The following is a 14,241-nucleotide window of genomic DNA, read 5'->3' as shown; positions in this document are numbered from 1 at the left end:
CATCGGATATGCAGTGTTTATACATAATTACATGAAAAAAAAATCTGGTGTCACTTATACTATATAGTTCTAATTGGTTTCTGCACCTTTTTCTCCTTCCTTAATTTTATCATTCATCCATTCGTACCACCTTCCCCACACGGTATAGTAGTATGAATTCTCATCATTATTTATTTCATGGGTTAATTTACTTATCTCTGCGCACTCCAATATTTTCCTAATGATAAGTTCTTCCGGTGGTGGGTCTTTCTCTTTCCAGTATTGTGCGTATGCCAGTCTAGCAGCTGTAGTTATGTGTATCAGGAGGTGGACCTTTTCCTTTCCATACCCTTTCTTTACTCTTCCCAGGAGAAATATTTCTGGTGTCAATTCAATATCTTCTCCAATTATTTCTTGCAACCATCTCCGAATTCTACTCCAGAGAAAGCTTTATGGTCTATCCATGTCTACCACAGAAGCAAAGTCAACACTTTTAACATAACACCTCTGAACAGTTTTGCGGGCATCAATATATTTTGGTAAAGTTCATTCACAAGAATTAAAGATGCTGGTGATCAGAATGTCACAAAGATGTACAAAAAGTTGGACTTTTGTCATAGCATGGAATAGTTCGTCAGGTTCAATTCTTAAAAGATTACAGGGAATTTGGCAAACAATAAACATTTTACTATGAAGACTAGAAATAAATGGATACTGCAACTGGTAGGTAGTATATCTAAAATATGACCCACAGTATGAAAACTAAGGGGGCACAATGGCTCAGTGGTTAAAGACGTTGAGCTTGTCACGTGGAAAGGTGACAGCCTGGGTTTGAGACTCAAATGCCATATGAGAGAGCTCCCATTACTCACCCCAGTGCAAATGCGACTAGATTAATAGGTACCACTTCAGTAGGAAGGTAACAAAGGTGTCCATGCTTTGGCATATAGCCATGCTGGCCACATGACCACAGAAATGGTCTTGGCTCCCTCAGCTAAGAAACAGATGAACACCGCCCCCTAGAAGCGGACACAACTAGGCAGGGGAAAGTTTACCTTTATGTAAACTTTGGCTATTCTATTTAATAATGTGAAGGTGTTGTCTCTAACACCTTCAAGCATGAGCTACTCAGGAAAGATAGCTCAATGTTTTCCTCAACTCCATAGAATGTGTTTTTTAGTTATTTTAATTATTTCATGTAATTTGATACTTGGAGCAACTGTTTTTAAAATTCAGAACACTAAAATGTGCTGCCGTGTTTGCATATACTTTTCACATCAGAAATCAAGCAAGTTTTGGTATATAGATTAGTGGTGGGTTGCCCCCGGTTCGCACCGGTTCTATAGAACGGGAGGCTCCGCCCCTGACCCTGACGTCATCAAAATGCTTCTGCACTTGCGCAGAAGAGTGCATGAGCAAAGCGAGCGCGTCCGGCCCCGTTGCAGACCAATAAAGGTAAGTAGAACCCACCCCTGATATGGATGCTCTTTTCCCTTAATCTGAGAGACAGTGGAGCTGGAGCAAATTGACACAGAAGGCAGCAACCCTCTGCGTCAATTTGAAAACCCAAAGTTTCTGGTGTATAATAATTGCGTGAGACATTAGAGACACCCAATGTTCAAATGGGCATTTCATTTACTGGTGGCTTTCAGGCCAGTCTTCTCAGTATCGCCACTAGGTAGATCTTAATATGAGACCTCACCAGTGTTTGGTCAGATTCGGAGCAGCCGGCCCTCCAATCGGTCTCCAGGCATCTTCCGGCGCTTCATCTCTCTCAGCTCCTCAGAAAACCAAGGAGCCAATTGAGATCGGCACCGGGTCAGAGGCCGCAAAGGCACAATGCGGTCCAAAGCTCTAGCGGCCGCCCTATCCCAGACGGCCACCAGTTCCTCAGTCGTGAGCCAGAGCCTCAGGGAATGGCCCAGGCTCCGTCAGGAACCTATCTGGATCCATCAGGTGCCTGGGATGGAACCACCTAGTTGGTTCTGTCTCCCTGCGGCGGAGGGTAGCAGCTTGAAAGTCTAGTCGAAGGAGTGAATGATCTGACCATGACAAGGGCTTGATGACTATGTCCCCTATTTCTAGATCATTCAATCACTGACCAGAGACAAAAATCAGGTCCAGAGTGTGTCCCCCCGTGTGAGTAGGACCTTGAACTAACTGGATCAGGTCCATGGCCGTCATGGAAGCCATGAACTCCCGGGCTGCCTCTGACGTTTCACCGACGGATGGCAAGTTGAAATCCCCCATGACCATAAGTCTGGGGGTATCCACCGCCACCCCAGCTATTACGTTGAGCAGCTCAGGCAGAGCCGCCGCTATGTGGCAGGGAGCCAGGTACGCAATCAGCAAGCCCATCTGCACCCCATGACGCCACTTCACAAGGAGGTACTCACATCCGGCTATCTGAGGTACAGTGGTCTCCCTAGGACACAGACTTTCCTTTATAATAGCCGCCACCCCACCACCCCTACCCTGAGCCCTCGGCTGATGGAATGCACGGAAGCCTGGTGGGCACATTTCAATGAGGGGAAGACCCGGCCCAACCAGGTCTCCGTAATACCCGCCAGGTCAGCACCCCCCCTTTAACCAGATCATAAATGAGGGGCGCTTTATCACGGACCTGGCGTTGCACAGCATCAGCCGGAGGCCCAGGCCCTGAGGATCTGTGCAACCCGGGGAACGAGAAACGCATTGGGGACCAGAGTGTGCAATCGCTCACAAACAGCGAGTGCGCACTCCCGAAACATAATATGGCCCCTGCTACCGCCATATCTGCCCCTCCCACCCACAGTACTAATTAAACAGCCCTCATCCCTCTGCACCCCATCCAGGGTCCCATCCCCGTCCCTCCCGCCATGACCACCAAACAGGCTATGCTGCTTTGTAGCTGTATGGACCCCCCTAAGTCCGTCCAAATAACCAACCACCCACCTCCCGGAACCCCTTAAAATCTTCACTAATAATTTAGCTAAAAAACCCCGCAACCTCCTCTTTGCCGCATGCCACCTCTCAGGGTTCCAAAACCCATCATCAAGTTAGGCCCTCGATAGTGTGGAGGGCCAGGCCTGCGAGAGGGGGGAGTCTCGCAGCGCAAGGAGCTCGGTCGCTGAATACATCCAGGTAGCCAGGGGTGAAGATGGCATGTGGCCAGGGATTCAACAATGATAGTCAGAAAAAAGGTCCCGGAGAAAAAGTACAAAGCCATTAGGCGCAGGTCACCTGGGCTCCATTGTCCTTTCACAACAATGGAGGAGTCTCAGGCTGTTTGAAATAACCGGAGAATGAGATAATCGAACTATATATCTTGCCTTTGTTATGCGGCCCAGCTAATCTCTGCATCTCGCCTCTGTGCCTTGCCTGATCTACGCACCACGGGCAAGCATGCTGCCTGCTCGCCCTTCACCGGATCGGGGCCTGGGGATGCACCATTCCCCGGCTCTGGCCTTGCCCCAGGCCTCTGCTTGCATGCCACTCCCTCCCTCTGGCTTCAAACTATGCCTCCCTGGGCCAAAGCAATTTATTCGGACTGCAGCCTGCTGCACTAGGCCAAAGGGCCGTGGGGGTGGGTGGGCGCAGGAGGGCTGAAGCAGTTTGGGAATGGACCAGACGGTTGTTCTTACCTGCAAGAAGTCCCATCCAGAAAGTGCTGCAGTGGAGATCTTGCAGCCACTTCCTCAGTCACTCGTGGAGACGCTCCATGTGCTCTCTGGGTCAGCAGCTGCTTCTCTCTGCTGCTGCTCTTGCTGGGAGAGCATCTTGTGCAATTTAGCAGCTGTGAGCTGCTAAATTGGGACTTAGCTTTCCTCTAAGTCCCATCTGAAAAGCGCTGCGGCTGAGAGAAATAGCATTCAACATGGCTGCTGCTTCTCTGAGTTGCAGTACTGTCCGGATGGGACTTAGAGGAAAGCGGCAGCTCACAGCTGCTAAATTACAGAAGACGCTCTCCCAGCAGTGCGGAGAGAAGCAGTGTGGAGAGTAGAGATGAGGAGCAGGCCCCGAAAGGCTGCTCGGCTGAGCCTCACCGTACACGCGCGCAAATCACATTTTCAGCGAATCAGTGATGGAATTATTTGAAACCCACCACTGGACCCCCTCCACCTCTGGTCCTTGCAAAGGGGGAGGAGCACTATGAAATTAAAGACATTCTAGACACCACTGAAGAAAGTTACAGTACCTTGTGCAGTGGAAAGATTACCCAGGCTCGGTAGCGGCTAGGGATGTCAAAGCAGTGAGATTAGTAAAGCGATTTCATTCCAAATACCCAAAACAGCCAATGTGAGAGAAAGTCTTTTATAGTGATTAATTATTCATGTTCGCTCCCTCCCTCTCTCCTCCTTCCTTCCCTGCTTCCTGATTTCCATCTTCCTCCCTCCCTCCCTCCTTCTCATTCCTAGAGCTTTTCTAGAGTTCATGCTGAGGGTATTTTGGGACAAGCCACAAAGTATATTTGTTTTTTTTTTTAATTTGATTTATATGCCGCCCTTCTCCGGAGACTCAGGGCAGCTTAAAATATGTTAAGCAATAGCCTTCATACATTTGTATATTTATACAAAGTCAGCTTATTGCCCCCACAAACTGGGTCCTCAATTTACCTACCTTAGAAAGGATGGAAGGCTGAGTCAACCTTGAGCCTGGTGAGATTCGAATTTACAGTAATTGCAGACAGTTAGTGTTAATCACAATGCTTTTAGTCTGCTGAGCCACCAGGCCCTTTGGAGAAAAGGTTGATGACCCAAATCACAGTGTTCCCCCAACCTTTCTGGCAATTCAACAATTAAGTCCATGGAGATTTCTTTTCATGGGGCTGTGGGGTTGGTGACCAGTTGCAATAGACTGGACAGTTTACCAGTGTGGCCTTTCTCAGAGGTGCAGCTGGCTACATAATTATGTCTTTCTTCATACTTGGCCACCAAAATTGGCATCTCACAACAGGCAGAGCTTTGGTGAATCCAAAATGCCCAGCAGTCTTGGAGTTGTGACTTTGCTGCAAAACTAGTGTCCTCTAAGTTGCAGGCAGAACAGCTAATACAATAGTAAAACAATACCTACACTGCTATGTAAACTATCAGCAAATCAACTGGGCGGAGCTCCTGCCTTTCACAGAAATGGATTACAATAACTCTGTGCATAGTAGCACTGGGTTCATTCCCTTCAAAGTAGCCACAGGAGTTGAGTTTGTACCAATGCCAGAATTTCTGAGGGACCTCCTCTCAGTAACATTAGCTGTATTGGTGGACGTTCTAAAATTTGCCGGGGGAAACATGCATAAAGCACTCAATAAAGCCAGGAAATCACAAAAGAAAATAGGCAGGAAAAGAGCCCCCCAGGTGGTTAGAATTGGGAGAAAGTATACCTATCTATCAAATACTTGAAGCTGAAGCAACCATGTAAGAAACTGTACATAGGACCTTTTCCAATTGTTCGTATCAAAAACCCAATTACAGTGTAATTGTGGTTACCAAGGTTGCTCAGGCGGGTCCACCCGGTGTTCTGCAGCTTGTTAAAACCCTTCCATGGCTGTAAATTAAGGCAGGTTGAAAACTCCCATTTCAGTGGAGTGAGGCACTTTGAAATCAAAAAGATAAACTCGAGGTATTTTAAAGTGAGATTGCAATATTTAGTGCAATGGAAAGTATACCTGTCAGCAGAAGTGGGGCTCACAATGTTAGTGCAGACAAGCTAGTAAAAAGATCTCATGCAAAATATTCTCAATGGCCAAGAAGATTGTTGAAGGCTAAGGATACCTAGATAGCAATGCTAAACTTATTTAATATTTTTCCAGATCTTTTTCTCCAGGGGGAACTTGCCATTGAACTAGGGGAAGGAAAGGGTGGAAATGGAATGCTGAGGGTTTGCACATGAAGCGTGAGAGTCTCACCACTGCAGGTACCTGGGAAGATCGACAATTCCCATACCAAAAGGACATCTCATAATTGGACAATGTGAATATCCAGCGGTTGGGAGAAAGGAAAGCTATTGTTTAACTAGGCAAGCCTTTGCACGGGAAAACCAGAGCTGGTTTTGTTTCTTCAGTGTTGAAATGGTATATCCAATATCCAATGGTATATCCAACTTTTGAGAATTCAAAGCTCCTGAATGTTCATTTCTTTGGGTCTTCTAGTCAGACAGTTGACACATACCAAGACTGGTTCAAATCATTGGCAAATTCTCTGCAGAATTTTCCTTGTCTGGGCTTTCAGGGATGCTCCTGGTTCTGAATGAGCTTCAGCAGCTGAAACTTCCCACTGCTGTGCCTGTTTTTTGTTTTATTGGTCTGCCTTCAAATATTTTAAAAAATGCAATCAACAAGATCTGTTTACTTGGGATAAAGTACTATTTCTATAAAGTATCCCATCTCTTGCAATGAGTGAAGCACTTTCAAAACAAGATGGTATGATTTTTATAGCAGGTAGGCAACTGCTTGGGAAACTGTAGACAACTACCATATTTTTTGGATTATAAAATGCTCTGAAGTATAAATTTTTGGGGAGGAAAACAAGGGGGGGGGGGGAAATCTGCCTCTGTCTCCCAGCAATTTACTTCCTTGCAGCAAACAGCAAGGTCAGCTTCAGCACAACCATCTGATTGGCCTCCCGGAATACCGACAATCAGCTGTTCCAGATTGCAGGGATCTGATGCCCCGTTTTTGGCCTCCGCGCATCTTGTTTTTGGCCCGTTCCAGGTGGCAGGGATAGGTGATGGCGGCAACTCTCGCTGCCTGGAATGGGACAAAAACGGAGGCCAAAAATGGGATGTGCAGAGGCAATGGTAGGGGGCAGCAGTGATGGGCGGCGATGATCCCTGCAGCCTGGAACAGCTGATAGGCAGTATTCTGGGAGGCTGATCCAACCACCAATCAGCTGCTTGTGCTGAAGCTGACCAAACTGTTTGTTGCAAGGAGGTAAATTGCTGGGAGGCAGAGGCTGAAGGGTGGGGTTTCAGCAACATTCGCTGTATAAGACACAGACATTTCCACTCATTTTTTTTGGGGGGGGGGGAGTACATCTTATAGACTGAAAAATATGGTAAATTGCAGCCGAAGAACGTCATTTTCATCAAGAACATCCGGTTTCTTGTGAATGGTGCCCATTACCAAGGCACAACTATACTTTCTGAAACTGTATACATACACTTCCCATTGAACACCATGTATAACTATAGGATGTAATGTAAGGCATTTGCACTTTGATATTAATCCTGTGCCTTTTTGCTTGGAATCTTTCACTAGAGGCCAGGTCTTCTTTCTGAATGATGAATATACAACATGCTATGTTTGTGAGGGATACTGGAGAGTCAAACAACATCCCAGAACAAGGTAACAGCATACAATTTGTGCATTACAGCAAAGAAACCTACAAGGACAGGACCATAAAGTCAGCCAGACTTGAGCTCACCTGATTAGCTGAGCATGGTAACTGAAGGTCAGACTTGGTTCATGCTTCAATTGGATACCACTTGGAAACCAGGAAAATACTGCAGGTTCCAATCTGAGTTGGTCACCAGGACCAGAGTTTAGTCTTCTGAGCTTTTGGACTCATGCTGGAGCCCATCCTCAGGAATAGCTTTGACTCCCATGGTTGGACTGGGGGGGGAGCTCCATCACTGGTAAAAAAGTAATGGAATCCCTGTGGATTTTATTTTAATATTCGTTGCCAGCTCTAAGGGGCGGTGCTCATCTCCATTTCAAGGCCATTGAACCAACACTGACTGAAGACATTTCTGTGGTCATGTGGCCAGCATGATTTCACAGAGAAGTATTACCTTCCCACCGAAGTGGTACCTATTTATTTACTCACATTTGCATGTTTTCAAACTGCTAGGTTGGCAGGAGCTGGGGGAGGACAGGAGCTGAACCTGTCATGTGATACACAGGTCTCGAACCCAGCTTTCCAGCCAACAAGCCCAGCTGAGTCACCGCTGAGCCCCTGCTCTATCACTGGAGGTTTTCAACAATAGACTACAGACCCCTTTGACTGGGATGGTATAGGGCAGTGATGGCTAACCTTTTTGCTGTCGCGTGCCAAAAGCGAGGGGGAGTGCAGGGGGGGGGTGTCGCGCATGCATGTGCCCTCATCCATAATTCAATGCGCTCCACCCACCCCCGCGCACGCACACACGACCCCCCCACATTCCCCCTGCTTTTGGCATGCAATTGCACGGTGGGCCAGTAGGCCATTTTTCGCCCTCCCCAGGCTCCAGAGGCTTTCTTGGAACCTGGGGAGGGCAAAAATAGCCTTCCCCATCCCACTGGAGGTCCTCCGGAGACTGGAAACGGTTAGTTTCTCGACTTCCGGTCAGCCCAGGCGGCTAGAAAATCAGCTGGCCGGTGCGTGCATGCGCGCTGGAGCTGAGCTACGGCAACACTCACGTGCCCACAGATATGGCTCCACGTGCCACCTGTGGCACGCGTGCCATAGGTTTGCCATCACGGGTATAGGGTATCCTGCTTGAGGAGGGGTTTGGACTAAAGACTTTCAAGGTCCTTTCCAGCCATAAGATTCTATGTTCTGTGTTCATCTTACCTTATTCCCCATAGTTTCATAAGTACTGTATTGCGAATCTTGAACTTTTTGGAATTAACCTTGACTGGTGTCTTAATGTTGACTTCATGTAATAAAAGTCCTTTTAAAATTGTGTTTATTTTTCTGTTAGTTTAAAAATAAAATGAAAATGTTTTGCTTTTCTGATGTGCTGTAATGTGGAAGGTGGTGAGAGAACGAAAGACATTTGCTGCTTGTCATGACTTTAATGTTTAACTGCAGAAGGCATACATACAAGAAGTGGGAGAACTAAAGCCCAAGAGAACTAGAAAGGCTACAAAATACAACACATGGACCAATACATTTACAAAACATTCAAAATCCTTACAAAATGGGCTGTATTGGTCCTTTTTGTTATTTTTACAAACTCAAACTTTGTGGCCACAGGGGAGCAGTTAACAGATTCACATCCTCCCCCTCCCAAATTTACAAGCATAAAGAAAGAAAATCTATAGGCCTGGTCGTTTCTCTTGCTAAAAGGATCAGCCCTCTTCCAAAGGGCTGGAGATTTCTCTCTGTCAAGGAGTGCCAGACTCTACTGGCCGGCCTCGGATGGCAGCATCTGGTACGGGAAAAGCAACATCCTGGGTCCCAACACTCTCCCATCTTCCCTTTAATATTCTATAGGATCCTGAGCATCCTTTGTTTTTGGAGAATTTTGTGATTTAGAAGTCCCACCCCCAAGAAAAATAAGTTACATAATATTTAAACTGGCTTTTCCATACTCTTTGGGAGTCCGGGAATGTCAGATGAGCAGATCTGCCCCAGACAAGGGCTTGGCATCAGCAGCCACTTTATTATAAGCTGGTCAGGCACAACTTATGTGCCTCTCTTGAAACACAATATGCACAAATCCAAAGTTCCAACAAATATTTCTGTTCTGTGTATTTACAATAGTTCAAAATTATATTCACAGTATCTTCTGAATTTTGGCCAAGAGTGAGAAACTTTGTTTTCAACTTTGTAACTTGCCCACGTAGGAGGAGATTTCTGGCCAAAAGACCTGTGGTTTAAGCCCAAGAGGGGGGGAGGGAAGGCAGCCCAATGGTCTAGGCAGACCTGCCCATTTTCTTCTGTCAGCTTGATAGAGAGCTCCAGGCTGGCACCATCCCTACAAAGTTCGCTTTTTCTAGCTGGCTCCAGTTCCTTCCATTACTTGCTGTGCCTGTTTCTGCCCCATACAACACTGTGCGACTGACTGGAACAGCCTAGAACAAGAAGGAAGGACTTAATTTCAAGACAAATAGATTAATCTCCCAATACAAATGACTTTGTGCTTCAGATTTACTCACTTTTCAATTTCTGGAGCACAGTGAACGAACTCATGGTTCCAGAATTTAAATGCTGGATTTTTAATCAATTCAATGAAGGTGATTAAGAGGCCCCAGGGATGAGGCCTATTTACAATCAGTCGTTCTAACAAAACCCTGTTAAAAACCAAGATGAAATTATGAAAAAAAAGGCAAAAAGCAGAAACAATTACAAAGCCCTTTAGGGCAAACAGCAATAGCTCACTAACGTAGCTGCAGTGACATTGTTAAATCTTAATTTTAGATCTGGAGCTTGCTCGCCCCTTAAATCTTAACAGGCATAATCTGGTTTTCTGGTTAAGGAGATTTTTTTTTTTTTTTTTTTGCAACTTTTGGCCTGCAGGAGTAAAACCCTGCTTATCTGTCGAGTCTCATATCTTCTGCTCATTCTCAACAGTACCTGGTGATCTGCTCTTGAATAGCTTCTGTATTGGCTTCTGCAAACAAGTAAAGCATGGTGCAGCTGAAGTAGTGCGTGTGGCTGTTGGGATACCGCAACTGATTGGCAATTGCATTCAGGAAGAGGTACCGACCTGGAATGGAGCACCAAAAGAAAATGAGAGAAAAGACAGGTTTGCTTTCATCTAACACCTAGTGCACAAAATGTGGTGCCCTATATTTTGTGCAAGCTGGGAAGAGGCTCAGAAAATTGGCCAGGTTCACACAACTCAAATGAGTCAGCCATTCTTCCCACCATCAACAAACATTTTATATGGGATTATAAAACAAAGGATGCTGGTGTCCAGCTCTGTTACAGGTAGTCCAGAGGCCCTGCTTTTGCCCTTGTCTCAATAGGGAGCAAGGAAAGCCAACAAATTCTCCAGAAAAGAGGTCGGACACCAGAGGGAGCTTCTTCGACCTCAAGTCACTGGCTGCACGGGTAGTAAGAGTTTTTGATATATGCAACACAACTATTTTGTGGGCTGCACTGGTGTCCAGCATGTTTCTGGATGCATTTCAAGGTGCAACCTGTCCCCTTTAAAGCCCTTCATGACTGGGGGCCGAGTTACCCAAGGGCTCATCTTCTCTCAGTCAGGACCCCTAAAACAAGCTACTTTCCCCAGGTCCTGTACTTTGCAACTCATACAATGTTCATACTTGTTGGGGATGAGAGACATTGATGAGGATCTGGGAGAAACAGACTATCTGGATTCCTGTCAATCAGGATTCAAAGTAGTCATAAGGTAGTTATGGTGCCCCTCTGTGGCTTTTAGTACCCATGACCATGATATCCTGCTGGGTCACTGCAGGAGCTGGCAGCCTTTCTTCAGGGGTTCCACCTCTACCTAAGCCGGCAGCTCAGATGTAATCTAAAGGAGCAACACTTGAGGCTGTGGTTGCTCCAGAAGACTTAATGTCCCTCCATATTACTGGAGGAAGGGGGATGTAGGTCTGTGGTGATCCCGCTATTTGGAATTACCCCTGGTGGTTACCTTCAAAATATCCTGAAAAAGCAGCCAAATGCAGCTTAACTTGTCAACATTCTCTTTCTTTAGAATGCTATTTACAGCCCACCTTTCTTTTCTTAACCTCTCAAATGAGAGGGATATGGATTGCATTATGCCATGTCCTCACGCATGAGGGTTCACATGAGTCCTGAATTGAATGAGAATAATCCTCCTCCTTGTGGCCAGTATAAGTTAAATAGTTATCATTTACTCTAGTTGTGAAATAGTTGTAGTTAAATAAAAACCATTTCTGGGGGCTTGGTTTGGAAAGTATAAAGGTGGTCCCATGACCCATAAAATCACATTTGCAGCTTTGTTCCCAAACCCCCTCCTGCTTCTGGGTTACCTTCTGTGTCCAGATCGACAGCAAGGTTCTGGAAGATGTCCATGTGGGCTGAATGAGTGATGGTGCTCATGGACGGTGTGCTGCCCTTATTATGAATGTGTGCAATCGCTTGTGTACCGACATAAAGCACCAAGGCATTGATCAGCTGAATATTGTAACGATTGCCAGGCTCATTTGATACCTGGTGGAACAAAGGCAAATGAAGGAGAATCATTCATCTGGAATAGACTTCTAAGGAAGTGTGAAATTTGATAAAATTCTGGGAGCGAGCAGTTTCTCCACTTTTCCTACCACTCACCAAGCAAGAGCTTTACAACTTAAATATACAAAATTTTAAAAGCAACGGTATTTGCGACATATTAAGCATGTAATGCAGTTTTAAACCTTGCTGGCTTTTAAAAATGTCCAGGGGAGTGGGGAGGCTGAAGCGTGATGGACTGGCCCAGGGATTAGACCTGTTTAATAAAACACCCATCTGTGTCCTCGGAGCAAATGTCTAGCACCATTCTCACTATAAATTTGATCTTGACCAAAGGTCTCACCTGCAAGTTGCTGCGCAAGTCAGAGAGGAACGTGACCGGAGAACGAGTTTTGAGATAGGAATCCAAATCCTTCTTGAACTGAGGTGGCATCACACCAGTAAAATTGGTGAGGATCCGTGGAGCAATATTGATCTCGCTCAGCATGTCAACCTGTCAAGAATGCACCAACAATCTTAGCACTGTCTAAAAGACTGCAGTTAGCTTATCTTTTAAGTAGCACAAAGTAACTTTATAGGTAGTCCCTAACTTACAACCATTCAGCGATTGTTTGAACTTGCAATGGTACTGAAAAAGTGACTTATGATCATTTTTCACTCTTAAAACTGTTCAAGCATTTCCATGGTCATGTGATCAAAATTCAGACACTTGACAACTGGTATGTATTTGATGGTCACAGTGTCCCAGGGTCATGTGATTCCCCTTCTGACAGGCAAAGTCAATGGGGAAGCCAGATTCACTTAACAACTGTGTTACTTAGCAATAGAAATTTTACTTATAAGTCAAGGACTACTTGTACTTGATGTAGGATATACAGTCAGGTCCAGAAATATTGGGACATTGATACAATTCTAACATCTTTGGCTCTATACACTACCACAATGGAGTTGGAATGAAACAAACACTATGTGCTTTAACTGCAGACTGTCAGCTTTAATTTGAGGGTATGTACATCCAACTTAGGTGAACGGTGTAGGATTTACAGCAGTTTGCATATGTGCCTCCCACTTGTTAAGGGACCAAAGGTAATGGGACAATTGGCTTCTCAGCTGTTCCATGGCCAGGTGTGTGATATTCCCTCATTACCCCAATTACAATGTGCAGATAAAAGGCCCAGAGTTCATTTCAAGTGTGCTATTTGCATTTGGAATCTGTTGCTGTCAACTCTCAAGATGAGATCCAAAGAGCTGTCACTATCAGTGAAGCAAGCCATCATTAGGCTGAAGAAACAAAACAAACCCATCAGAGAGATAGCAAGAACATTAGGCATGGCCAAAACAACTGTTTGGAACATTCTTAAAAAGAAGGAACGCACCGGTGACCCGGGAGACCACGGAAAACAACTGTGGTGGATGACCGAAGAATTATTTCCCTGGTGAAGAAAACACCCTTCACAACAGTTGGCCAGATCAAGAACACTCTCCAGGAGGTAGGTGTATGTGTGTCAAAGTCAACAATCAAGAGAAGACTTCACCAGAGGGTTCACCACAAGATGTAAACCATTGGTGAGCCTCAAAAACAGGAAGGCCAGATTAGAGTTTGCCAAACAACATCTAACAAAGCCTTCACAGTTCTGGAACAAGATCTTATGGACAGATGAGACCAAGATCAACTTGTACCAGAGTGATGGAAAGAGAAGAGTATGGAGAAGGAAAGGAACTGCTCATGATCCTAAGCATACCACCTCATCAGTGAAGCATGGTGGTGGTAGTGTCATGGTGTGGGCATGTATGGCTGCCAATGGAACTGGTTCTCTTGTATTTATTGATGATGTGACTGCTGACAAAAGCAGCAGGATGAATTCTGAAGTGTTTCGGGCAATATTATCTGCTCACATTCAGCCAAATGCTGCAGAACTCATTGGACGGCGCTTCACAGTGCAGATGGACAATGACCCAAAGCATACTGCAAAAGCAACCAAAGAGTTTTTGAAGGGACAGAAGTGGAATGTTATGCAATGGCCAAGTCAATCACCTGACCTGAATCCCATTGAGCATGCATTTCACTTGCTGAAGACAAAACTGAAGGGAAAATGCCCCAAGAACAAGCAGGAACTGAAGACAGTTGCAGTAGAGGCCTGGCAGAGCATCACCAGGGATGAAACCCAGCGTCTGGTGATGTCTATGCGTTCCAGACTTCAGGCTGTGATTGACTGCAAAGGATTTGCAACCAAGTATTAAGAAGGGAAAGTTTGATTTATGATTATTATTCTGTCCCATTACCTTTGGTCCCTTAACAAGTGGGAGGCACATATGCAAACTGCTGTAAGTCCTACACTGTTCACCTGAGTTGGATGTACATACCCTCAAATTAAAGCTGACAGTCTGCAGTTAAAGCACATTGTGTTTGTTTCAT

At 45.5% G+C, this 14,241-nt stretch overlaps 1 protein-coding gene across 4 annotated transcripts in view; it reads right to left on the bottom strand.

The window, feature by feature from the left end:
* Positions 1-8,708: 8,708 nt before the first annotated feature.
* CNOT1 (CCR4-NOT transcription complex subunit 1) overlaps positions 8,709-14,241 on the bottom strand; it is a 161,666-nt gene continuing 156,133 nt past the window's right edge. For all 4 annotated transcript variants that reach the window (XM_070953113.1, XM_070953115.1, XM_070953114.1 and 1 more), the window contains exons 45-49: positions 12,169-12,318; positions 11,627-11,807; positions 10,233-10,365; positions 9,815-9,949; positions 8,709-9,730 (exon numbers count right to left, since the gene is read on the bottom strand). In XM_070953113.1, coding sequence (XP_070809214.1) covers positions 9,652-9,730; positions 9,815-9,949; positions 10,233-10,365; positions 11,627-11,807; positions 12,169-12,318 — 678 coding nt within the window. In that variant the 3' untranslated portion in view covers positions 8,709-9,651. The remainder of the gene's footprint in view (positions 9,731-9,814; positions 9,950-10,232; positions 10,366-11,626; positions 11,808-12,168; positions 12,319-14,241) is intronic.

This window comes from Pituophis catenifer, unplaced genomic scaffold (genome assembly GCF_029215685.1).
Source record: "Pituophis catenifer annectens isolate HBS135680 unplaced genomic scaffold, rPitCat1.0.hap2 SCAF_13, whole genome shotgun sequence".
NCBI classification, from domain to species: domain Eukaryota; kingdom Metazoa; phylum Chordata; class Lepidosauria; order Squamata; family Colubridae; genus Pituophis; species Pituophis catenifer.
The sequence above is the reverse complement of the archived record's forward strand: the minus strand, read 5'-3'. Positions and strand labels throughout refer to the sequence as shown.